The 25870-nt window shown below is 33.3% G+C and overlaps 6 protein-coding genes across 6 annotated transcripts; 4 read left to right on the plus strand and 2 right to left on the minus strand.

Moving 5' to 3' along the window:
* Positions 1-660: 660 nt before the first annotated feature.
* On the minus strand, positions 661-7861 carry IntS11 (integrator complex subunit 11). Its single transcript, XM_076403870.1, has 10 exons — positions 7460-7861; positions 7175-7407; positions 6917-7124; positions 6713-6850; positions 6456-6653; positions 6236-6399; positions 6045-6179; positions 3657-3788; positions 3385-3598; positions 661-1099 (listed from the first exon to the last, which is right to left on the minus strand). Exons 1-10 carry the CDS (start codon positions 7570-7572, stop codon positions 844-846), a joined length of 1791 nt encoding a protein of 596 aa, XP_076259985.1. The 5' UTR covers positions 7573-7861; the 3' UTR covers positions 661-843.
* LOC143196217 (single-strand selective monofunctional uracil DNA glycosylase) lies at positions 7705-9537 on the plus strand. The gene is made up of 3 exons (XM_076403871.1): positions 7705-7824; positions 7916-8560; positions 8612-9537. The coding sequence occupies exons 2-3, from the start codon at positions 7946-7948 to the stop codon at positions 8858-8860; spliced, it is 864 nt and encodes a 287-aa protein (XP_076259986.1). The 5' UTR covers positions 7705-7824; positions 7916-7945; the 3' UTR covers positions 8861-9537.
* Positions 8861-9537, plus strand: LOC143196218 (tRNA-specific adenosine deaminase 2). Its single transcript, XM_076403872.1, has one exon. The coding sequence runs from the start codon at positions 8861-8863 to the stop codon at positions 9392-9394; it is 534 nt and encodes a 177-aa protein (XP_076259987.1). The 3' UTR covers positions 9395-9537.
* Positions 9538-10267: 730 nt separating this feature from the next.
* LOC143196219 (single-strand selective monofunctional uracil DNA glycosylase-like) lies at positions 10268-10904 on the plus strand. Its single transcript, XM_076403873.1, has 2 exons — positions 10268-10706; positions 10763-10904. Exons 1-2 carry the CDS (start codon positions 10396-10398, stop codon positions 10842-10844), a joined length of 393 nt encoding a protein of 130 aa, XP_076259988.1. The 5' UTR covers positions 10268-10395; the 3' UTR covers positions 10845-10904.
* A 1535-nt stretch (positions 10905-12439) lies between these two features.
* On the plus strand, positions 12440-13681 carry LOC143196407 (single-strand selective monofunctional uracil DNA glycosylase-like). The gene is made up of 2 exons (XM_076404072.1): positions 12440-12990; positions 13042-13681. The coding sequence occupies exons 1-2, from the start codon at positions 12442-12444 to the stop codon at positions 13099-13101; spliced, it is 609 nt and encodes a 202-aa protein (XP_076260187.1). The 5' UTR covers positions 12440-12441; the 3' UTR covers positions 13102-13681.
* Positions 13682-15294: 1613 nt separating this feature from the next.
* Positions 15295-25825, minus strand: Klp3A (kinesin-like protein 3A). The gene is made up of 16 exons (XM_076404066.1): positions 25705-25825; positions 25427-25650; positions 25109-25372; positions 24880-25054; positions 24062-24826; positions 23813-24004; positions 22499-22685; positions 22274-22437; positions 22012-22219; positions 21728-21947; positions 20741-21034; positions 20552-20682; positions 20388-20492; positions 17920-18058; positions 17631-17868; positions 15295-15632 (listed from the first exon to the last, which is right to left on the minus strand). The coding sequence occupies exons 2-16, from the start codon at positions 25647-25649 to the stop codon at positions 15566-15568; spliced, it is 3372 nt and encodes a 1123-aa protein (XP_076260181.1). The 5' UTR covers position 25650; positions 25705-25825; the 3' UTR covers positions 15295-15565.
* Between the last annotated feature and the right edge of the window lie 45 nt (positions 25826-25870).

A 25870-nucleotide genomic window follows, 5' to 3' on the forward strand; every position in this document is an offset into this window, starting at 1 on the left:
TTGAAATAAGTGGATACAATACAGCTACTGGCAAACGAACCAAAGCACACGAAAATGTATAGTGTATAAGGGTTACTCTTAAATTTAAGTTAAGTAGTTCAATTCTATTTTAATTTGGAAAATGCTGGTCTATTTATTCCATATTTATCTTGCGTGTGTTGTGTGTTGATGTAAGTACAACAGAACAGTAGTAATAAATTAATTTTTAGATTAAGATTATACTAAGAATTTCTGCTAGATGTAATTAATTTGAACAAAATAGAACGTTAAGTTGATTTTATTAATAATTATAGGTTTAATATTTGTTATATAATTAGATTATCAAAGACTCTTATCTCAAAAGATCTAAATTTTAATATTAATATTAAAAGACTTTATGATAACTTTTATGATTATATTCACAGAGAAATTACTGTATGATTATTTTTTTATTTAAAAATAATATATTTTGTTATTCATCAAATTTATATAATTAATTATTAACTTAAATATATATCTAGAACTCAATTTAAATATAGACATAACAGAAGTTTTTCTTCCCTCCATAAATAATCATTTTATTAATATGGAATGAATGACGTTAAAAAAGTTGTTATATTAAGGTATTTAAAAGATTTCTTAAGATGTTTTACTTTTACTGATGTTAATAAAATAACAATATAAATATTAACGTTTTATTATAAAACTTTATTAGACATATTCAGCATATTTTAATTTCTAATTACAATACCAGGTGCGGTTCATATTTCTAAATATACTATCTGGCAACTGATATATTACATGTTACGGTAGGGTAAGAGGATATCGTCGTTTATTCGCTTTTAATTCAAATTAAAATCACCATTATTGGCCCATACTATTGATCAAACTCAGAATAAAACTACCCAGATCCTCGTCTTGATTGGTCCACGAAACATATACGGTCTTCTGGGGCTCGGTGTCATCTCCCTCCACCTTCACTAAAACGGACTCGACCGATATTTCTCCTTCGGCGAAGGTTACCGCCCATTGAGGCAATTTCTCCTTTAGTAACGAATGAAGCTTGTGAGCTGTCGACAAACTCGGACCTGTATCATTGATAGCAACGGTTGAGGTAAACCTACCAGCAGAAAAGAAAATATGTTTCACCATCAACAGGAGGAAACGAAATTTACTTTTCCAAACAAAACAAGAATCTCTACTATTGTTGGTTTTAAATGATACAAAATCAGAATGGAAAGTGATGTGAGCTGCACTTTCAAATGATAACACTATTATCAGCTGCAAAATTAGTATTAGTTAATGCAAACATTGAGCGCGTGACGCTAACGCGAAGGCAAATGCGATGGAAGTTGGAACTCCAATGTTTCCTCTTATTTTCCACGTGGGTACGACACTCATACATGATATAATTAACCCAGGGGGTCAAACATAATGGCTACAGACGATAACGCGGTTTTTTGCTGAGTACTCTTTAGAGTATTCAGGACAGAAGGCTAATTTTGGTAACAAATCACCTTCAGGAAAGATGACACGTTTTTAGATGAAACTATCGATGTAATTACTCTGTCATTTTTCTAAAATAACGTTGATAAAATTATCACCATCAGCGAGGAGTGTTACAGAATGACTTGACGGCGTTCTTTTTGGTCCAGACTAAATGATAAAAGCATGGACGATATGTAATTTCAATATAATAATGATATCTAATAGACATTCTGGATTATCAACTTGAGGTTATGATTATTTCTTACAGAGGTGACTTGAATTGATCACCAAGATCGTGCGATTTGACTCACATAATCGAAGATCTATGACATTAACCCACAATTAGCCGATCCCCTTAATAGCCTTGATACTAGGATTCGTGTTAGGAAACGGAAGCTAACGACTTTATACAAACTCTTACAAAAATTATAGGTATTTCAAATTAAAAATCCAGGTGTTTCAGAAAGTCATTACCGTTTTTTTTGTAAAAAAATTATTTTCAAACAAATGGAAAAATTAATTTATTCAATGTATTGGCCATCTGATTCTACACATTTTGCCCATTTTTCGGGCAATTTATCGATGCCATCTTCTCAAAAAAACTATTTGTCATTTGAGTAAAACCATTCATCGAGCCGCTTTCTAACTTTATCGAAATTGGCGAAGTGCTGCTCTGCAAGTGCGTATCCCTTTGAAGCGAAAAGTTGAAAGTCGGACGGGGCAAAGTCTGGAGGTTATGGCGGTGCCTTGCTTTCGACGCTTGCTTGACTGATTTTGCTTTATGAGAGGGCGCGTTGTCGTGTTGTAAAATCACTTTACTATGTCTTCGGACCCATTCTGGACGTTTTTCGATCAATGCACGGTTCATATTGATTATTTGTTATCGGTAGCGATAACTATACACAGTTTCACAAAGTTTCAACAGTTCGTAATATACCACGCCACTCTTGTTTCACTAAACACTTGCATTGGCCTTGGAATCGATTGGCCAGCTTTGCCAAGTGATAAGCATGGTTTTTGCGCTTGGGGTTTCCAAAGTAAATCCACTTTTCACTAATGTCTTCACAGCCGATTTTTCGATTTTCCATTTGCCTGCCATTCAATTGATGTGGTACCCATCTTCTCATCTTTTCGATTTTCCCCAATGCCATATTCGATTGCTAATCTCGGGCCACATTTAACGCTTCTGTTAATGGTTTGGATTGGGTCTTCATCCAATATCCATTCTTCAAACATTTTCAGTCTACCAGAATATTATTCGTCCTGCACATCGAAATCACCACTCTTAAATTTTCGAAACCCCGCCTCACATATTTCTAAGGTTAGAGCATGTTCACCGTAAATTTCTACCAGCAAACGATGACTTTCAGCGGCTTTTTTCATTTGTTAATCACGAGAAAAGAAATGCGTGCTGCAAATGAACGTTTTTTGCAAATGACGGTGTTACTTTTCAGAAATGTAACACGTATAGTCTTGAAGCTTGATGTCACTAGAATAATATGACATATGTGTCAAGTGATAACACTGCATACGTAAACCTAGCGACATGTTAGAAAAACCGGTAATGACTTTCCGGTACACCTGGTAAATTCACCGTTTTACCCAGATTTAAAAAAAGAATCATACCAGTTTTTGCTATTTACTCCTGCAAAAACATAGAGCAGATTTTTAGGACCTCAGGTTTAAATATAATTCAATTTTTGACTTTTCACTTTGTAAGGGGTCAATCGAGACATATCATATAACAATTTTGAGACTGAGAAAGGCGTAATATATGCATAGACAGATAATAAATGTAATACATGTATTACATGACCTGCTACAAATTCAGCTGAAAGTCATTAGAGATACAAATCGTCAATTTAGGCTAAAATGGTGGCTTATTACACCTAAAAGTGGGTAAAATAATGTACGAACCTTATGACATGCCTGTTGATACCAGCTTCTTTACACGCTTCATCTACATCCATCAAACAAATATTATTATCCTTCATAACAAGGACACCGTGTAAAATCCTTCTCCTTTTTGGGTCTGGAGGTAGTGCATTGAAGCGCTTAGCCTCTGACTTCAGAAGTGGCAAGGAAACGTCAATCGGTATCTTCACTGGAGTAGATATGACATTGGTCTCACCTGGAAATTTGGGGAAAAGATCAGCTTCCTATTGAAGCGGTACAATAAAGCTACTCACCATTGGCAGGGTTGTAACAGTTGATGTTAAACTCTTGTTGGATCTTTTCTTTGAGAAACGCAATTTTTTCCGCCTCGCCGTGCACCAACATAACATTTCTAGGCTCGCAATATTGTATTAGTTGCATAATACCTAAAAAAATAGATGGAAGGCATCTTATGAAACACATCAATATATATTATTTCATTTGGGGTAACTGTAATTCTCTTGTGGTTTGACTATATCCTGTAGTCGACAAAACACAGTAAATTTACTAGATTTTTCAACAAGTTAAATCATTCAATATGAAAAACAGGATGTTATGATTTTAAGTACATTCTATACCGAAATGTTGGATGTTGCAATCATTCGAACTTTAGATAGATTCATTGAAACAGTATCAATCTGGTATTTTAGTAATTTAAAAATTATGAACGAACATCTCTTTGCATACCAAGAAATATGTGTCAATATCTTCTTGGCCAATTTTCTTCTTTCTTGCCCTTTGCTTCAAAATAGGCCTCAGGTTCGGCGATCAACTTTTCATTCGACGAAAATTTCTTCCCAGCGAGCATTCTTTTGAGATATAACAACAGGAAATAGTCGCTGTAGACCAGATCTGGAGAATACGGTGGATGAGGAAGCAGTTCGAAGCCCAATTCATGGATTTTTTTCATCGTTTTCACTGACTTGTGACACGGTGCATCTTTTTCATCAAATGCGGCCGTTTTTCGGCAATTTCGTCTTTCAAACGGTCCAATAACGCTATGTAATAGTCGCTGTTGACGGTCCTTCCATTTTCAAGGTAGTCAATGAAAATTATTCCATGTACACGTACAGTTGATATCTTTAGAGTGTCTGGTATTTAATTCAATTTCAATTTACGGTCATTAAAAATCATTTTGTGGATGTTTTAAAATGTTTTTGTCGGTAACAGCCTCTTTTGGGCGTCCACTGCATTCAACGTCTTCGGTGCTCATTTCACCACGTCTAAACTTAGCATACCAATCCTTGAGGGTTGATTTTCCTGGGGCGATGTCCGGAAATTTGGCATCAAGCCAAGTTTTTGCTTAAACTGTATTTTTTTCCTTCAAAAAGCAATATTTTATCAACACGCGAAATTCCCTTTTATCCATTTTTTTTCACAATAACAAAAGTTGATTCAATCAAAATGCTATAATTGACAAACTAATGATCCGATAGCAGTCAAATTTATACACGCATTTTTTTGAGAGTTAAGGCTAACTAAAAGACTAGAATTAAATCCATATGTTGGATTTAATTCTAGTCGCGCCATCTACGTGTCAAGCTGGGAAGTTTTCAATTGACCTGTTATATCCGGATCCTTTTTGATGGTATGACATTGTATATCATTTTCATTTTGTACCTTTTTATTTGGTTTTGCGTCCAAAACTGTATTTAGTTGCACTCCCATATTCTCTAAACTTGTGACCATTAATGTTAGCTGTTCTATTTTACTTCTCTGACTTGTGTTAGCTGTAATCATTTGCTGCTCCTTTATTGATTTGTTTCTAAATTCCTTTGGGACTTTACGTTCTCATTTACCATTAGAGATATATGCTGCTTTTTTTGTTACATGTACTGCAATTATACTCTGCGTGATCAGTACATCCGTATTACTGCTGCGAAATTATCGGCGTATGTAGGTAAATATTGATATCACTATAGGCACAATAGTTAAAAATGTAAGCGCTCATTGTAATCTTTAAATACGTTATAAAAATATCATAATAATTTAACAGAATTCGATTTCTAGGATCCATTCTATATAGCTATATCGTGCGACTGTTACGGCACTGGGTACGGACTCTGTGTTCGAGGAAACGGGGCTATGCATTTGTGTGAAAATTGAATAGAATAACGAGTGGGCCGTCTAAAACACGGTTTGGTTTTTGTTATGACCTGGTCAGTGTCGTTTTGTATCACAGCTCAATGATAAACTGTTTTTTCCGTAAATATAGTAATATAGTTTATCCGTTATGTCATTTAAAATCCGTTTGTGTCACTTGAGCATATAGAACAGGCAGAATGAAAGAAATTGAATTGAATTTTTGATGAAAATCAATCCAGAATTAAACAGAAAGAATAAAATGTATGAAACAATCTGAACATAATGTACAATTAATTATGACCCAAAAATACGATACTAGAGCACGATCACCGCAAATCTCGAGAAGACTCGAACAGCATTTTAGTACAAATAAAATTTCTTACAAATACAATTTTGTCACAAAAATGTCACGGCTATTTTTTCTATTTTGAAGATATGATAGGTGCTGAATTTCAAGTTTATTTATAGATTAGATACGGACGGTACCATCGAACATTAGACGAACGCAATCTAGTAATAGCGAGAAACGAGGTCAACATTTTTAACAGAATTCTTACCTTTCGCATCTGCGTGAGCGGAAAAACTCATATACTCGACGGACATTTTCACCTCAACCACTTGTCTGTTTTCGAATTCTACTTTTTTCGCTCCATTCAATATTTTATGTCCTACAGTGCCTTGTACACAAAAACCTACAAAGGCAATTCAATGTTATACATAACAAACCATTGTCTGGTCATTCTCTTACCAGGCATAATAATCATATTGTTCTCATTGGGAGCCCACTTTTTAAAAATAGTTAAACTGAGACCTGCATGTAACATACCAGGAGTAGCAAATACCACCATAGGACCTGGGTTATCTATATATTGTTTGTCGAATGGTTTAATATGTTTAAAATCAAACATATTTCTGAAAAAGAAAAATATATTTTACATGTTTAGATTTATAAATTAGGAAATATTTACCTCTGAACAAAGGTCTTACGAATTTTTTGATTTGTCCACGTAATAAACATTTTATAATAATTATTTGCTTTTTCAGTTAGACCCAGAGCAAAATAAATTGGAGCCTTTAAATTCATACGTTCCCAGTAAGTTTCCAACAATATACATAATTCTTGTGCCCTACCCAAAGCAAAAACTGGTATAAGAACCTTCCCTCCTCTAAAACAAATAACATACATTATGACACATAATAAAATAAACTAACTTAAACTATATACCTATCTATACACTCATGAACCTTCTTTAAGAAGTCTTTTTCTCTACACCTTTTGGAATCTCTGATAGTTGTTGCATATGTTGCCTCTGATATAAGTAGATCTGGCCGACATTTATCAATCCAAGCAGCACCCAAATGCCTTAAATATTCCTTATTGTTTATTTAAAACAAAAACAAATCTTTTTGATATAAATATTTTTCTTACCTATCAGGGGTCATGTTATAATCTCCTGTGTAAACAACTGACTGTGACCCTACTTTAATCCAAAACATTGCTGCACCTAACACATGTCCCGCATAGTAGGCTTTTATTTCTAATTCACTGTCAACCATAACAGATTGATGCAAAGTAACTGCTACTACTTTTTTCATACATTCCTTTATCATTTGGGAAGTGAAAAAATTTTGATCACCTTCAATCAATAATCTAGTGAAAATACCACAACAATTTCAAGTCATGTACCTTTTTTTTCGACAGAGACTTTCCTCATATCTTCAAGTAATATAGGTGCAATTGCTTTTGTGGGATGTGTCATATAAATAGGACCATTATATCCCACCATTTCTGACATATAAGGTAAAGCTCCACAATGATCTAAATGAAAATGAGAAATAATAACACAGTCAATATATGGTGTAAGGGGTCCATCATTGGTAATATAAGAAAAGTCTGGAAATCTTCTTTCATCGTTATATCTAAAACAATTTAAAATTATTTATAAATACATTAAATACGGCAGTCTAATACCCCATATGCATTCCACAGTCTAGCATAATATTTTTACCGCCCATAGATAGCAAAATACAGCTTCTTCCAACATCTTGCCCTGCGCCTAAAGGCGTCACTTTTAACTCTGGCATATTAAAACCACCTTATGTATATATTTAAATATTGTAAACCCGTTTTTATGCTTAGAATAACAGACACAAAAATGAAACAAAACAATAATAAAAAAATAGGTTAGTATAATTTTCTAGGTTATGACCTAATGTCTCTTCTTTTGGTATTTATTTCTAAGCAAAGTCTATTTCTTCATTTTATTTGCAGTTTTAATTATTTTTTTAATATAATTAGATAGATTATCTAATTTCATCTGTAAGATAATATATCAGGTAAGCAATATTATATAACAATGAGTTATAGTAGTTTTTAAATATTTAATATATATGTATATATTATTGAATTTACACTTAAATTTGTTAGACCATAGATTTGTATATATCACCTCTAAAAATGCTACGAAACAAATTACTAAACATTAAATCTGATGAAACAAAAGAATGTTTTTATTTTGGGGGTGAAAGTACATCTTTCGATGACCCTCCAAATGTGTCTGAATATTTTTCTAACGCAAATAGTACCAATTCTAAATCTGTTTGCGCGGAGATTGTTGAAATACAGCGATCATTAAGTCAAAAACTGAAAGGTATGAATTTTTTGTCCTCTCGTATAAAATATGTGTATGATCCGACCGATTATGCTTCTGAACCATCTGAAAAGTACATAGAAGAATATTGTCAGGACACCAAAGAAGTGCTTTTTGTTGGTATGAACCCAGGTCCATTTGGAATGTGCCAAACTGGGGTTCCATTTGGGGATACAAAATGGGTTAAGAACTGGTTGGGCATTGAGGGAAAAGTTGATAAGCCACTACCAGAATGTCCAGCAAGACCTGTTGAGGGATTCAAATGTACTAAAAAGGAGCAGAGTGGGCATAGATTTTGGAGTTTGTTTTCAGAGTTATGTCATATACCTGAAAAATTTTTCAAACATGCTTTTTTGTATAATTATTGTCCGCTTGCATTCATGGACAATAATGGTAGAAATATAACACCAGCAGATGAAAAGGTACCAAATATACTAATTATGGTAGATATTTTATGGTTTTTTTTGTTTCAGAATAAGGATTTGGAATCTGTATGCGACCAGTATTTTTTGAAAATAATAAATGTCCTAAAGCCACAAATGATTGTTGGTATTGGTAGATACGTAGAAAAAAGAATAGGGGCAATCATTAAAACAGTTGAAGTTAAACCACAAGTAATTTTTTTAAGACACCCTAGTCCCAGAGTTGTGAATAATAAAAATTGGCCGGATAATACCAAAGTGTTTTTGCAGAACCATGACTTACTGAAGTACTTTAAGTAGATGGAGGACATGAGTGAAGATAACATTAGATTTAAGCAACTTAGTGATAAGGATGTATTTTTTATGGAAAAAGCATTCCATTACGCGAGGGAAGCATTGGAAAACCAAGAAGTCCCTGTCGGTTGTATTTTTGTTTACAATAGTGAAATTTTGGCTGTGGGAAGGAACGAGGTGAACGAAACGAAGAACGCAACGAGGCACGCCGAGCTAGTGTGCGTAGATCAAGTGGTCGAATACAGCAAAGCTCACTCTCTATCTTCGTCGTCTGTTTTCCAGCAGGTCGATGTTTTTGTCACCGTCGAACCGTGCATAATGTGCGCTGCCGCCCTGTATCAACTCAAAGTTCGCAGTGTAACTTTTGGTTGCAAAAACGACCGCTTCGGTGGAAGCACAGTCCTGGATGTAGCGAAAATACTGAATCCTACCACGGCGATTACAGGCGGATATCGAGCGGAAGAAGCCATGGACCTGCTGAAACAGTTTTACAAAGGACAGAATCCTAACGCTCCTCCATCTAAAGTTAAAAAGAAATGATAAGTTGTTTTGTTTTTATATTTTATTCTAATTTCTATATTTCAGTTATATTTTATATTCATATTTAATCAGATTTGAAACTATATATATATTTTTTTCATTCTTTGTGAATAAATAAACCACATTTTGAAATCATCGGAAAACTTGTTTTGCTGCCTTTCTAATACCATATATATTTTATTCAAATATGAGTTGAAAACAAATGAATTTGTATGTAAAATAGATACGAATTTGCTAAGATAAAGTGCGTAGGATAAGGTGAAAACCTGAAGGATGTGGCATTGTTGCGACAATCCCCATTCAACCTCTTCATTAGTTGATTTCTCTTTAAGTAAACAAAATTACCTTAACCTATAACCTTTAACCTTTTAAGAATTCTTGTATATAATTCTATCCGAATTGCGTAGTGATATCACGTAAACTAAAAAAAAACTATTTGGTTGTGTAATTTGTTTATTAAGTGCTAAACAGTATCTATGGGTCTTCCATCAGGCGCGTACATTAATAAGGCAGACAGTTCCAAAAGACGTGAGGAGTTGTTCATCTAAAAATCCACACACCTGTAGTAATTGTCCCTACTCCTTATTGATGGCCGATTATTGTCATCTGATTATTGATAGTAACTACAACTACCAGATGCACTGGAGATTGAAAATTTTTGAAGTAGTTCATTATCCTTTTAATTTGCTATTTAAATAATTATTAGCTTTTTACGAGTTTAGTATTACTGTAAAGCTATGTCGGATTAATATGAAGTAGCTAGGATTCCAATTTTTAGCAGACATATTATTAGAAAGCTTTTTCCTAATTTCTATTAGATTTTTCATTCATATGTTCCATAAAACATCTTGTCCGGTCTCTAAATTTGTAAATTTCACCGTGGCTCAAATTGGATTATGCGACAGTTATTGAATTGCATTCAATACAGCGGCTGTTAGCTATTCGATATTAAGTGTTACATATACGATATAGAGCGATCATTAAGTCAAAAACTGAAAGGTATGAATTTTTTGTCCTCTCATATAAAATATGTGTATGATCCGACTGATTATGCTTCTGAACCATCTGAAAAGTACATAGAAGAATATTGTCAGGACACCAAACAAGTGCTTTTTGTTGGTATGAACCCAGGTCCATTTGGAATGTGCCAAACTGGGGTTCCATTTGGGGATACAGAATGGGTTAAGAACTGGTTGGGCATTGAGGGAAAAATTGATAAGCCACTACCAGAATGTTCAGCAAGACCTGTTGACGGATTCAAATGCACCAAAAAGGAACGGAGTGGGCATAGATTTTGGAGTTTACAGCGGCTGTTAGTTATTCGATATTAAGTGTTTCAAGATAATTTCATTATTGTCCTGTTCACAGAAATAAATTTTCTGTAAAACACTTCCGGCCATTCATTGACCATAGCAATACTTTCATATTAGGACAGGAACTGTTGGACTAGTGACAAAATATTTCGAAGCTTGCTGATTCGCAGAAGACCGTTTAACTAATGAAAGTGTACCCTAAAACATTTCAATAAAGAGATTGTTGAACCAATAGTTTTTTTACTTTTACGCATCATTACAACACTTGCACAGTACAGATAGATATTTAATTTTATTTTGTTGGTATCCTTCGCCAAATTTTCATCACATTCAGATCAACGGTCTATTGACACATTGATAACAAATAAACATTCATTTTTGTTATAGACGATAGGTTGTTAAATACATTTTAAGAGTGTTAAGATATAACGTTGTTGGCCGTTCTATTTCTTAATTAATTATCGCAAAATTAAGTGTACTATTATAGCATTATGAGAATTTTATCAGCTGTCAATTATTCTCTAATTTTACCTTTATCAGCCTTTTGCGCCATATTTCATTTCGGCATTTCCACCCACCAATCTGTGCTGTTTTCCTTGATGGGCGTGATATTTACGTACCAAGCTTATAGTGAATATAAAGTTAATTACAACAGTGTTTATATAAAAGTCAATAATTATGTCTTTTACTGCTTCTAATGCAATTGTACATTATGATTATGGCACCATTTCCTTAATTGTTACTTGAATAATTTTTTATTAATTGCACCTTACGTTAGATATGCTTAGTACTTGCATATTGCTATTAATACACAAGCAAGCCGAGTGCGGGATTAGTACTTCAGTATGTATTTCCCAAAAACTTTAATGATATAAATAATTTTATATTTTCCCAAACCAAATCTGAAATTCACCAACATTAGTAAAATTTAATGATGTTATCTTCATATTTATGATTGTTGCGGAAATTAATATGTGTGATAAACACAAGGAGGGGATAATGCTTCTGTCAAAATTATGGTTGACAACTGTTTTAAGGTAATTAATATATTGCGGACATGAATTAGTTATAGATGTAGCTTATTGTTAATGAATATCTTGCTAGGAATAATATTTACATTATTTTATATAGGAATTCTTTTTAAAAAAGCGTATAGACCATACTCGTGATATTTTAAACCAGATTGTACCATTTTCTTAGAATATCTAGTGCCTCACTAATTGACTCAATCTAATTAAAATTAAAAATATTTCCTTACTGGCTTGGTTGGTGTATTGTTAAGATGACAGAACCGCCCTGATACTGTTGCGATAGTCACCGATTCAGATTCTGCTGGGAATTCTAAACAAACCATTTTTTCAGTCAAATTGAACAATTTGGGTCGAGAATTTTTTTCACGTTATACTCTTTTTTTAGTTAGACCAAGATCAAAATAAATTAAAGCTTTTAAGGTAACGCAACCACTCCTTTCATAAATTCCTTTATTATTTGGGAAGCAAAAAATTTTATTCCCTTTGAAGAGTTATATAGTAAAACGCTAAAACACTCAAAACAAATTATGTATCTCTTTTCTACAGATATTTTTCTCACGTGTTCTATTGGTGTATTTGTGCAATCGCTTTTGTGTATTTTCTTATTCCATATTTGTTTCTATAATATTGGTGAAATAATCTATAAATTTGAAAAATAATCTAATTTTATTTATTAGATAAGATATAATATATAAACTGAGTAATGTATAAATCAATTTATAGTTCATTAGAATCAGTGTCACAGAATCATAACAAAATGTCACGAGACTCTGAATATATTTGCACGAATATTATTGAAATACAACGATCATTCAGTCAAAAACTGAAAGGTATGAATTTTTTGTCCTCTAATATACAATATGTGTATGATCCGACTGATTATGCTTCTGAACCATCTGAAAAGTACATAGAAGAATATTGTCAGGACACCAAACAAGTGCTTTTTGTTGGTATGAACCCAGGTCCATTTGGAATGTGCCAAACTGGGGTTCCATTTGGGGATACAGAATGGGTTAAGAACTGGTTGGGCATTGAGGGAAAAGTTGATAAGCCAATACCAGAATGTCCAACAAGACCTGTTGAGGGATTCAAATGCACTAAAAAGGAACAGAGTGGGCATAGATTTTGGAGCTTGTTTTCAGAGTTATGTCATAAACCTGAAAAGTTTTTCAGGCATGCTTTTCTTTATAATTATTGTCCTCTTGCATTCATGGACAGTAATGGTAGAAATATAACACCAACTGGCACAAAGGTATGAAATATACTAAGTGTGATAAATAATATTATTGATTTTTTGTTTCAGAAGAAGGAACTGGAATCTGTATGTGACCATTTTTTTTTGAAAACAATAGATGTATTATAACCACAAATAATTATTGGTATTGGTAGATACACAGAAAAAAGAATACAATCAATTATTAGAAGACGTAATCGCACTAATAAAATAGAAGTACTTTACTTAAAAAACCCAGGTCGCCCAGTTAGAAATAATAGAAGTTGGCATAGGAATACAAAACGGATTTTAGATAAACATGACTTACTGAAGTATTTCCAGCAGATGGAAAACATGGACGAAGATAATGTTAGATTTAAGAAACGTGGTGTTAAGGATGTATTTTTTTATAGAAAAACACCCATGGCAATTATATATAGGAGGATATTGAGTAAAAGAAACTATGGACTTATTAAAAACAACTTTACAAAGGTTAAAACTCTAATGCACTTCCATATAAGGCTACAAAAAATGTTGAGTTGTTATATTTTATCCTGTTTTCTAGATATTTAGCTATATTTTATAATCATATTTAATCATACTTTATCAGTTATATCTATTTCAATTACATTTTATCGTTTCCACTTTTGAGTTTATTAAGTTTTTAAAATAAATTAACACTTGTAAATATAAAATACCGAAAATATATACAAAATATTACAATATATAATTGAATGAAATAAACAGTATACCTAAATTGTTGTGTATGTAAATTAGTATTAAATAATTATATTTTAAGAATTGTATGATTATCTCATACCGTATATAAGATTGCATAAATATCGCATCAACGTAATTGCGGGCTACAAATTATATTGTAAACGTCCTACTACGTTTGCAATTGCAACAGTATATTTATTCAATAATAATTTACATATACAACAAAATCAATCTGAAATGTAGATTTGCGTCATCTATATTCTTCCTTGCTTGACATAAATAATTAAGTAGCGGCGCAATATGGTGACCGCAGCGTGTATATATGGTTGCATAAACAAATGTTGGAGTAATTACGCAGACTTAAAATTGTATGAGCGCTATGGCGCATGCTCATGCTAAAGCTTTCCGGATTGGATGAAGATCCGGCCATCTTCATACATTATGTCCATAGAGTTTCTTTATGATTATATCTTGTGGCTTTAACCGAGCTGTTTATGAAGTATAAATACAGAGCAACCCTGTTGAATTCCGTGTTTGAATTGCCCAATAACCTTCACCAAATCAGTTTTACAAAATTTGTTCTAGTATATTAAATTTCAGTCTCCTCACCAACCACCGTTTCTACTCGGTATTACTATTCTCTCGTACTTATATGAAGGCATAAGTAAGACCTGATTAAACTTTTATTAAACTACTTAAGCTAAAATTATAATACTCATATTCTATACAAGTTTGGGTGGGTTGGTTGGCTTCAAACATCCGTTTCTTGTGCCTTTCTCAGTTGCTATGATTTAAAACCTTATTTCATGTTTTAAGGTGAAATCTTGGATAACTTCGTTAAACCGTTTGAGGTCATCGTGCAGTTCTTTGTTAGTTACGCAGCTATAAGTAATGGTAGTTAATCGAAGTACTTTGTTTTGATAACATCAGATTACTAGTCGGTTTGAACTTTCAACGCAAACCCAAACCAATGTCTTTGGCCTAGTTGGGAGTATCTTACAACTAATCAGGAAAGTCTTTTGGTTTTCAGCCTGATCTGTCTTTTTGCCTACCATGATGTTCCCAATTTAATCTACCATCGAGATGAATGCCATGATATTTCGTTGAACCTGTACATCATATATTGTTATACATATTTCTTACTTTAAAACGAAACCTTTAATTTACGAATCAGTGTCGAAATTGATGTAATTAATCACTGAAATATGACTAAAAGAATATATTATTGGTAAACCAAAATTGTCTTTTATAACTCTATAATAATTCGCAACTATATGTCTTGAGATTCGTAAAAAAAAATAATTTCTTATAGTCACGATATTTCTTCAACAGACTTTGTTATTATTTATTTATATGTTTATCTAACTTTTTGGCGAATCAGCAATTGAAATCAAACCTGAGATTGATTTGTTCTTTACCAAAGCCAAAATTGTCCAATGACAATAATAATTTATGAAATCTGATTGGGAAAAATGCTCTTTCCAGCACTACTTTGTTAAATAATTTTTATTCTTTAAGAAATATATATTTTATATTTAAATCTTAAAATTGTCCATTTCATCTAATATTTGTAGTTCATGTTAGAAAAAAAAAGGTTAATTAAAGGTTATTAAAAGGCTTGAATAAAATAAATCCAACTATTTATATTAATCACAGAATATCAAAAACATAAAGTCGATAATTTTAAAATGACTTAATTATAACCTAATATTATTATATAATACAATGAGAATGGGAATGTTAGGAATCACAGTCGTAATTCCGTTAGATATAAACAAGTATATAAAGCTTTACTTTCATTACCGCCCAGCTCCAAGAAATGATTCGAAACTATCCATCGATGTGAAGAACCCTTTCAGTCTTGCAGTTCGTTTGGGATTCTCAACCATCTTTTTCAATCTAAAAATAGCAGTTTGTTCTTGAGTTTCCTCCTTCGCGTAGGTATGTTTTCTTCATCCACCCTGAGGACAACAAAAAGGTGTCAAATCAGTTTGCTTCCTTATGTATCAGACAGTTTACTTCTGTCGATCATAAAGGAAACCAAACCTTCCTTCTGGATAATAAACGACGAGTTCCGCAGATTTTTATACCAAATACTTGGGACATGCTAGGCGTTACTATTTCTCTATGGGTACCAAAAGTGTTAATGGGGTCAGATATTAGTAAAAGATGATATTTTTATATATATTTGTTTAATTGGATTGGTAAGAGTGTTTTAGGGATAATCAATAAGATACTTTTGGGTATCTTATTGATTATATTAAAGATGATATTTTTATATATATTTGTTTAATTGGATTGGTAAGAGTGTTTTAGGGATTATATAAGCGCCTATGTTGTAATTGTTTTAGACAATCTCTACATATTGATGAACAATCCTATCATATCAATGAGTAAATATAATAAATAATATAATCAATAAGATACTTTTGGGTATCTTGAAATATAATAATGAATATATGAATCATTGCATTGATAAAAAAGCGCACGACACAAATGACTAACCATAACTTGAAATAAGTCATTGTTTCTTCAGTTCAGTAATGATGAATGATTGGGTCATCTCGTAAAATAGGCAACACGAGCATTAATAAGTTGGCATTTTCAGAATATTTGGTTAAAAACGCTTACTTTTCACAATAATGCCAAATTCTTTAATTTCAGAAATGTCCAACCTGCTAGCTGTAAAATTTATTAACTGGTAGCTTTAAGATAACAGCTAACAGTGAATCTAATATCGACAGATTGGGCAGGTCCATAGAAAATCATACATTATTGAATATTCCTTGAAGAAAGTTTGACATGAAGACACGTATAAACTAAACAAAATACACCAGGAGTGATTCAAGGCAAAGTCCTGAGACTTATCTCTATAGCAGTACTGTATCTGCCCTATAACAGTAATATATAATATATAATGTAATATATGCTGGTGGTAATTATGAGAGCTACATCAGCGAATGCTACAGCACTTCAAGCAGTGGACAAGAACCACGAAGCTTCTATAAGAAATACTGAGGAAGCTAGCAATAAAATAATAGATTGGACCATTTATGCAAATAAAAACTAAATAAACTCCAATCAACTTTTCCAAATAAAGACTAAAACACGTTGATTTTTAATTTAAATTGTACTGTTATAATGTATAAAGCTAATGCCAAATATGTATATATGACATTAAATGTCAACTGAAACCTGAAACTGGAGGAACATGTTAAAAAAAAATATAAACAGCTATATTGGATTACTACAAGAAAAACCAAATTGTCCACACACAATAAGATCTTCATCTAGAATGTTCGCTAGAACGCTAGAACCAACATAGCTATTTAGCATACAAATATGTTTCTGCACCTAGGGCAGCAATATAAAGAATATTCATTTTGATATAAACTCAATAATGACTTGATGAAAGAAGAAATTACAAATGTAACTGCGAAACAGGAAGCCAAGCTAAACCTCTATGAAATCCTAGAGGCTTAACTACTAGTGAAACCTTTGCGCACCGAAGAGTTCCAAAATCGGAGAACTTGTGTAATAGTGCGCGAGTGAAAAGGTTATAATTTGAGAACAGAATTATAACTTTTCGCTGTATGAACTATAGTAAATAGAAATGACTTTTAAGTTTTTTTTTCTCAATTCGCTAGCTATACTTTTAGATATAATTTTGTTCTTCTTTAATGGCTATCTTCTAGGTCCATCCGTTGGTAACATAAAATACAGAAGTATTTTTATCTCGCATAGTTAACTAGATTTTTCAATTCTCAATAATTGTAGATTGACGCTAGTACATAATTGACGGTTTTAACTCCCCCTTTTATTAACAAAAAAATAACCTTCTTACCAGTCCAATGATATAAATCAAAATATATTTTCAATGTAATAAAAATAAGTATGTAGTTAGCCCCGGAAAATATTAGTAAATAAATGTTGAATGTTCATTTAGAATTATGACTCACCTGGGCCTTTTAAATGCTGTTTCGTTATCTCCATCGAGAGAATTCACTGAACAGATAGACTGGGAAGAATCTTCGGTGGAGGATACTTCGTTGAAGTTTCTATTCTCGCATACACTGTCGCTACATTTACAGGACGATCCACATCCCCTGGTGAGTTTTCTGCAGCCGCATCTGCTACTGTTGCATTTCGTCTTACATGTGCATCCTCCCTCAGACGACCGCTTAGAACCACCGAGTTCTGGAAGAAAACTATTTTTAACTAGATCGGGGAACGAACCGTTAGCCTTACCGTTGGGCATCTGACTGCTCCTTATCAATTTCAACTTCTTCTCTGCCAGAATGCGCTTACCCAGCGGCGTCTTCCTCCAATCAGGATCTTTTTCGTTGTCATCTTCAAAAGATCCTTCTAGTACATCATCATCGAGATCCTGCAAATATATATGTTGTATAAACCAACTTGAATTAATTATTATGTGTACAACTTTGCTCCCACCGTTTTCCTATCAGTAGCTTTATTTGTAAATGGTCTAAATATTCAATATGATGAATATATATGTATATAAATTTTAGTCGTGTTAAATTAGTGCGATTCCGAATCGAAAGCCTACCAACTGGCGTGGTTACGCATCATCACAGAAGGATCACATCATTTCATAAGGCTTTAAACCCCAGCCAAGCTGGATACTGATATCACTGAGATGATTATTAAACGTTTGCAGCAGTGTTCGTGTCTGCGGCTCTCACAGCAGAGGAACCAACGATTTAAATGCTTACCCAAATTGTAAATAGTGGCGGTTTAATATGATAAAATTTAATGGTGAACTCACTGAATGCTTATGGTAACTGATACCTTACTGACTTGAAGCAATGGGACAATAAGGCCGAAAGAATAAATGTAGAGCTGGAACCCTTATATAAATCATCATGGAATATTATATTGTAATTGCTTTTGTATAACTTCAACTTCTTTGAGATCGTAAACTAAGACAATTTCAAGGTTTCCAAATTATTTTTGGTTCAGCTTATTTGTATCTTAACAGACACGCAAATAGCAGAGCTGTTGCTATTGAATAAAGATTAATCCTTCATCGCCTAAAACGATCGTACTATAATTATCGGTTTATACTTTCTTAAAATGAAAGGTATCTTGCTGTTACAATGAAAGTTAGATAACCTCTTGGTTTCTAACTTGCAAAACTTTTTAGATATATTTGACTAACATTCTCCTTAGAAAATTGATCTCCACGGGAGGTAACATAAACTAGCTTCTACGCAGACCTGATTTAGTCCTTAGGGATTTATTCCCTTGAGGTCTCAAATAAAAAATGTACGCCAATATCTGACTTCACGGTTGCCTTTGAAATATCTGTCACAAAATGGTAGCAGCTATTACAGAGTCTACCCGCCTCATAAGAACGCAAGGGCTTGAACATTAGGACGATATTATCCTAATAATTAATGATTAACAAACGTGTCTTTCGACAGACGGCTTACTTTTCTAATCCATCTACTAAACACCAGGTGTACTGAAAAGTTATTAGCGGTTTTTTTTCGAAAAAAAAAAAACATTATTTTCAAGAAAATGGAATAATTTAGTTATTTAAAGTATTGGCTATTTGACTTGCCCATATTTCTGGCAATTTACGACTACCTTCCCAAAAAAACCTTTTGTCCTTTGAGCAAAACCATTCCAGTTGGCGAAGTGCTGCTCTGCAAGCGCGTGTCCTATTGATGCGAAAAGTTGATAGTCGGACGGGGCAAGGTCTGGAGAGTACGACGGGTACGATAATATGTCCCATCCAAGCTTCCTTGACCGGTTTTACTTTATGAGACGGCGCGTTATCGTGCTGTAAAATTAATTTACCGTGTCTTCGAGCCCATTCTGAACGTTTTGGTCAATGCATGGTTCAAATTGATCATTTGTTGTCGGTAGCGATCACTATTAACCGTTTTACCAAGTTTCAACAGTTCCTAATACACCACGCCACTGATCCTAGACAGAGCATACCAAGCGTCTCACAACCAAAACGATTTGGACTTGGGGTCGATCGACCGGCTTCGCCAGGTGATAACCATGATTTTTTGCACTTAGGATTTTCAAAATAAATCCATTTTTCATCACCCGTTACTATTCGATTTTACTTCCGATCATACTTTGAGGCAGCATTTCACAGTCGATTTTTCATTTTTCGATTTGCCTGTCATTCAATTGAGGTGGCACCCATCTTCCCATTTTTTTTTTGATTTTCTACATAACTCGTAATCGGTCGCTAATTGCTTCTTGGACCATATTTGATTCTTCAAATTTTCAATTTTTTTCGGTCTACAAAAACGTTCTTCGTCTTGCACATCGAAATCACACCTTTAAACTTTCGAAACCCCGCCTAGCACATTTTTAAGGTTAGAGCAGGTTCACCGTAAGTTTCTACCAGCAAACAATAATGCTCAGTGGCTATTTTCTTGAACGAAACTTGACATTTTCAAAGAGGTGAAAATCTATGACGGTTTTACTTTCGTAAAATATAAGAAATATAGCTTTGAAGCTTAATATCAGTAGAATAAAATGATATATACGTGTCAAATCATCATCAAACATCGCATTCTTAAGCCTAGAGATATTTGTTAGAAAAAGCGGTAATGACTTTCCGGTACACCTGGTATAAGTTCTCTTTTGAGATACCCTGTAGTTTGAATCACAAACGTATAGCCCGTGTTTTACACTAGTAAAGTACATCGATTATGTAAAATTTTACTCACATTTTCTTCTACTTGGTCGTCCGCGGTATCCGTTGATACCTTAATCTTTGGGACAGCTTCCTTTTTCTTCTTCACCAAAGGTGTAACGGCTTGCATTGACGTTTTCTGCAATAAATACATATCAAATCAAGTTCAATTTCCCACAAACCAGCTTGTGCGTTTACCTCTATATCTTCTAGACGTTTCTTCAACTCGCTGATAATCTTTTGTTGTTCCTCGTTTTGTTTTTCTTGTTGCTCCAAACGCTCGTTTAGTATTTGACATCTGTTTGTAAGTTCTGAATCAGTGTCTTCATCTAGAACAATTAAAGTACCGTTAATACCCTGATGGAATAATGACGAACTGATGCGTACCTTCGTTTTTAATGCCGCGCAACTGTCTCAGCAAAATAGACACTTTTTCTTCATAAGTTTTCTGTTGGTTGGCCAACTGTTCCATATATTCGTCCTCTTGTGCCTTAATCGCCTGTGCACTACTCTCAACCCTTTCCAACAACTCTTTCTGATTCTCTTGAAGCTCCGACATCTCCCGTTTAACGTGTAGTTTTTCTTTATGCGCTTCAGCCGCTTGTTCATAGAGAGCTTTCAAAGCATACTTGGCCTCCACCATGGTTTGAACAGTATCAAATCGTGTTTTTGCTTTATTTTCTGAAAAAATAAAATTATGATTAAAAAAGCTAATATGCTATGAGCTCTTTAGTTATACCACTGATAATGGTTTGAAATCAATCTGCCAAGTTTTTCTCAGAAAATATTTCCATTAAAGCATTAGGAAAATTATTAGGAAGTAAATTCTGGATTTTCTAGAAGATCTGAACATGTAGAACCTTGTGATACATTTACAGTTTGCATATTAATAAACTCAATATTTAAAATGTTGGCTTTTTCTGAAGAGTATTGAGCAATATAAAACAAAAGCAGTGAATATAGTGATGATAAAAGATTTAGAACAAGTCATATCAAAACAGATTATTCCACACTGTGATCATACTAATAATAAAGATTCTTATGAACTATCTGTATACTACTAAAGATCAACAGCAAATTATCAAGCAATAATCATGCAGCTATGTTTGAAAGACATATATAATATAAATATAATTTATGACAATCAATACACAAACAATGCTACAAAAAACTAAAAACCATACAAAGAAAAGTAGAAGTGACTGCAGTCTGTATTAAAAGAAGCAGCAACTATTTGGCCGCCATGGTATACTAGCGATCTAAAAATAGCTGTTAAGATTATCTGTATGCCAGAAAATATTATTGATTTTGCTTCAGACTTAAATTTCACTAATAACTTAAAATTTCAACATAGATGAGTAAAAAATTCAATACCTTCATCAGAATCAAGTAACTTTTGTTGCAGATCTTGGATCTGTACAGATCTCAAGTCTATATCCTCTTCTAAACTTTTCACTTCCGGTCCCTCCGCTGTTTCCGGATTTTTCTTCAGCTCATCAAGCTGATGGTATAAGGTAGCCCTATCTTCCAACAACTCACTCAAGGCCGTCTCCGCTTCGACAAGGTTTAAAAATACCTCAAAATCATCCTTTAACTGAAAAAGAAAAATTGCATGATGATTGCTGATTTATGCTTTAACCGTTTTTCGGTGAACTTACCCAGGCAACGATTTTTTCCACTTTACCATTGAATCTCATCTCTTGTGCCTGTTTCCTTTTCATAAAAGTACTCTGGAGGCGTTTGTTCAACGCGGCAGCTTCCTCGAACTTCCTCTTCAACACGTTTTTCTGTTTCTCGTATGTCAATTTCATCTTGGCCATTTCCGTCTGTTTCTTTCTGTCTTGCTCCTTAATTCGAGCCAATTCGCTATAAAGAGAGTAAAACTCACAGCTTGTACAAGTAGTTTCTGACGAAACTTACCGCTCGGCTTGGTGTTTCCAGCTGCGGAACCGGTCGGACTCTTCACGCATCTGCTTCAACAGTTTAATCTTCATCGATTTCATTGATGTAATTTCATTGTGCAGCTGTTTAATCTTCTGCTCATCCTTCTCTTTTAACTTTATGAGTCTGGATTGTTCAGTGATCTAGATGTTACACAAATATTGTGGATGATTAAAAATCGATAATTTTACAACAAAAACTAACCTTTTTCTTTAATTCTTTCAACTGCTCTTCCAGTTCCTGAACCCTCTTTCGTCTCTGTTCGGCTATTTTACTGGAAGCCTCCTGCGTTTTAACATTTTTCAACTGTTGCATAAGTTCTTCCTTCTCCCTTTCCAAATTCTCAATTTTTTTTGCAGTATCTAGCATTCCTTGTTCATCAACCATATACCTGAAAGATGGAGATTTTAAAGTTAAAAATGCAGACAGAACGGAAGGTTCGACTTGGAGCAACTGTATATTCAATTTAAATAACATTTACATATACAAGAACAAAAATTATTGCCACTGATACTTTGCAGTAAGCACTTTACTAAAGATTTTCAAAAGACAATTTTTTCCACCCTTACACTTCATGAATGACAACTTTATCGATTGATGATAGACTAATAATAATTCTGATAATAGTACTGATAAATAATTCACCAAACAGTGGAAACATTTATGCTACATTGAAAGATGTAGTTGACAGATTGCTGAAATTTAATGTGATGAGATCTTGTTATGGTTTTCAGCACAAACAATTTAAGTAGTTTCTTTCCGAACGTAATTCGAGTTATTCACACTTACTGCTTCAAGCAATATTGTGTGGCACGCAATGTTCGTTGCCTAAGTAAAGTTCAAGTTATTGAATGATTCTAGCTAATGAAAAAATAGTTTACAGGAACACTTGCGAGTTCATAAATGAGTGAAATGTGATTTCTGAAATACGTCTGAACATATAAATGCTCTCAACGCAGAATTAAAAGGAAATTATCCATTAGTATGTGATCTGATCTGATCGTCACAAGTTGATTAATTTAAAAAAAAAAAATTCTTCAAATGCAGGCTTTTAATCTGTTCATTTCCTACCGAAACATTTTGTTTTATTTGGTTTATAATTATTTATTACTGGTTTAAACATTTATAATATTTTTAGTATTTAATTTTTATGTTTTTAGGAAGTACTAGTATATTAAAGTGAGAATATTTTTTATGGAATTTAAAATAATTATTAAACGTTTAATATGGCTTTGTTTAAGACTCAAATAAACAGACATTCACATAATCTAGGTGACAGTTGCACCTGTAAAACACCATATCATTTGTCGCTTTCGAGATCTAAATTTGAGTTCAGTGGTTAGTTAAAATCAGCTTAGCTATGTGTATATTACATTTTTGTTTCATTGTCTCATTTTATGAATTACAAGATTCTCTGTCATATTCCTCAAAAATAAACTACAACAGGACAATCTTACAAAATATAGTTATGATCCACTATTAATTTAAAACAAACTCTGCATATATATTTGTACTCACCGTGTATTAGTTTGTAATTGTTTAGCCAACTGTTCCTTCAGCAACAGTTGCTTAGATATCTCCTGTAATTCTGAGTTAAGTACAATTTGTCTGGTTGTATGGCATTCCTGCTTTTCCTGCAACTCTTTGGGAACTTCTCCTGAAGAATTCCTGTTTGATTGCAGTAACACAGTGAAAGTCTCCTCGTGAGTTCTGCAGTGAAGAAAATTTTAGAACTAAAATTCATCTAAACTACTCTGTATATCCCACCTTATTTCAGTTTCAGTCTTTATCTGGTCATTATGAATATCCTTGAAGTGATCCTGTATTTCTTGCATTTTATTCAAGTTTTCTTTAATGCATTGTACATCATTGTTTTCTATGCCGATACTTATATTACTAAATGTAGTATTATATTGCTCCTTTAATGTTGCTAACTTTTTATTTAAGTTATCATTAGCATTCTGAAGAATAAGGATCTTCTCATGCAATCCAGTTTTATCAAAAAGAGCTGTTGATAATTGATGACGCAATTCATTAATTTTTAAAGCCAGCTCTTCATTCTCGATTTTAAGTCGGTTAATTTCAGATGCGGATATAGCTGGACCACCTTGTTCTACAATCTGTAATTGAAGCTGCTTTATCTGCTTCTTCAATTGATTTATTTCAGCTGCTTTTGGATCTTGATTCACCACTGGCTTATTTTTAATCTTTCTGGCCCTATCTGCATATCTCAAAGTTGACATGGTCTCCTCTAGGTTATAATCAGCAGGACTGACACAGGCTATCATTAATGTTATGCTATTGCCACCAAGAGAATCTTTTAAAAGTCTAGTTAGATTACTATCGCGATAAGGAATGAATCCATTTTGAAGTTTCTCATCACCCAAGGCACTAATAACATTGCCCAACACAAACAAACCTTTGTTGATATCCACACCCTCTTTAAATGTGGTACCTTGTGCGCCAGTTTTTTTAGGTCGTTCTGAGCCAGCCAGATCAACTAAATGCAATTTAGCAGTTTTATTTTGATTCCTAATAAAATGTACTATAAGTTACCACAATAGTTATTATGAAACACCACTTACTTATCAGATTTATGCTGCATCGCAATATTTATAGTAAATATAGAATGACTCCTTGAGCTCTGAGCGTTCATATTAGTAGCACCAGTTGCCCTTCCTGTAGATCCTTTTATTAAAACTTCCAAAACTTCATTGGCAGATTCTACAGGGACTTCAGTTACATTAGGGATATAAACCCCTAAAATCATACATAAATTAAAGGCTCAAACTTTACATACCAACACTGACAAACCTTTGGTTACATCTTCTCTTAATTCCAGTACACTTTGCTCTTTAGGTTTATTGGCCAAAAGATCATACAGCACTTCCCTATATAACTCAGTAAATGATACAGTTACTGCAAAATCAACACTAAAAAGATCTCTTATTTTATCAAAAATTTCATGTACAGCCCTAGGAATAACACCCATATTTTCACCACCTGTGTATGCAGTACCCATTGAATGGGTTTTACCAGAACCGGTTTGGCCATATGCAAAAATAGTTACATTTAAACCTATTAAATACCACAATTAATCACAGCAAGTATTAACAAAGGGCCAGGACTTACCTTCAAATAAGTTATTTAATAAAGGCTGAACGCATTTGTTATAAAGTTCTTCCTGTGCAGATTCTGCTCCCAAGACATAATTGAAAGTGAATGCTTTCTCTACTGACTTTATCACAATCTGATTATTTTCAGAAACAGTTTCTAAAATTTCTCTACATCCTTTCGATATTTCATGAGGCACAAGGGGCCTGATACGCACGGCAACTTTTACAGAACATGACATTCTAAAAAAATGCGTTAAGGAAATTGACCTATACAACAAAATTTTGATTACTTACTTAAATAGAAGACTATAGATTATACTATATAATAAAATAAATAATATATTATATAAACATGTATATTAAAATTATTCGGTTCTCTAAAACTCAGCACGTGAAACCGTTACTTTGAAGTAACTCAACAAACTGATGATTTTAAATACGATTTGATCATTTATCTTTG

This window comes from Rhynchophorus ferrugineus, unplaced genomic scaffold (genome assembly GCF_030347505.1).
Source record: "Rhynchophorus ferrugineus isolate W39M unplaced genomic scaffold, kcgeb_rfMv2 rfM4, whole genome shotgun sequence".
Classification (NCBI taxonomy): Eukaryota; Metazoa; Arthropoda; class Insecta; order Coleoptera; family Curculionidae; genus Rhynchophorus; species Rhynchophorus ferrugineus.

Excerpts from the sequence above, each read along its gene's own strand:
- IntS11 (XM_076403870.1), bottom strand. The coding sequence starts at position 7,572 with ATGCCAGAGTTAAAAGTGACGCCTTTAGGCGCAGGGCAAGATGTTGGA. Across the intron at positions 6,851-6,916 it reads TATAACATGACCCCTGATAG|GCATTTGGGTGCTGCTTGGA; the intron begins GTAAGAAAAATA and ends GGAATATTTAAG. Across the intron at positions 6,654-6,712 it reads GTTCATGAGTGTATAGATAG|AGGAGGGAAGGTTCTTATAC; the intron begins GTATATAGTTTA and ends TATTTGTTTTAG.
- LOC143196217 (XM_076403871.1), top strand. The coding sequence starts at position 7,946 with ATGCTACGAAACAAATTACTAAACATTAAATCTGATGAAACAAAAGAA. Across the intron at positions 8,561-8,611 it reads TAACACCAGCAGATGAAAAG|AATAAGGATTTGGAATCTGT; the intron begins GTACCAAATATA and ends TTTTTGTTTCAG.
- LOC143196218 (XM_076403872.1), top strand. The coding sequence starts at position 8,861 with ATGGAGGACATGAGTGAAGATAACATTAGATTTAAGCAACTTAGTGAT.
- LOC143196219 (XM_076403873.1), top strand. The coding sequence starts at position 10,396 with ATGAATTTTTTGTCCTCTCATATAAAATATGTGTATGATCCGACTGAT. Across the intron at positions 10,707-10,762 it reads TTTTGGAGTTTACAGCGGCT|AAATAAATTTTCTGTAAAAC; the intron begins GTTAGTTATTCG and ends TCCTGTTCACAG.
- LOC143196407 (XM_076404072.1), top strand. The coding sequence starts at position 12,442 with ATGTATAAATCAATTTATAGTTCATTAGAATCAGTGTCACAGAATCAT. Across the intron at positions 12,991-13,041 it reads TAACACCAACTGGCACAAAG|AAGAAGGAACTGGAATCTGT; the intron begins GTATGAAATATA and ends TTTTTGTTTCAG.
- Klp3A (XM_076404066.1), bottom strand. The coding sequence starts at position 25,649 with ATGTCATGTTCTGTAAAAGTTGCCGTGCGTATCAGGCCCCTTGTGCCT. Across the intron at positions 22,438-22,498 it reads TGAAAGAATTAAAGAAAAAG|ATCACTGAACAATCCAGACT; the intron begins GTTAGTTTTTGT and ends TGTAACATCTAG. Across the intron at positions 21,035-21,727 it reads GTTACTTGATTCTGATGAAG|AAAATAAAGCAAAAACACGA; the intron begins GTATTGAATTTT and ends TTATTTTTTCAG.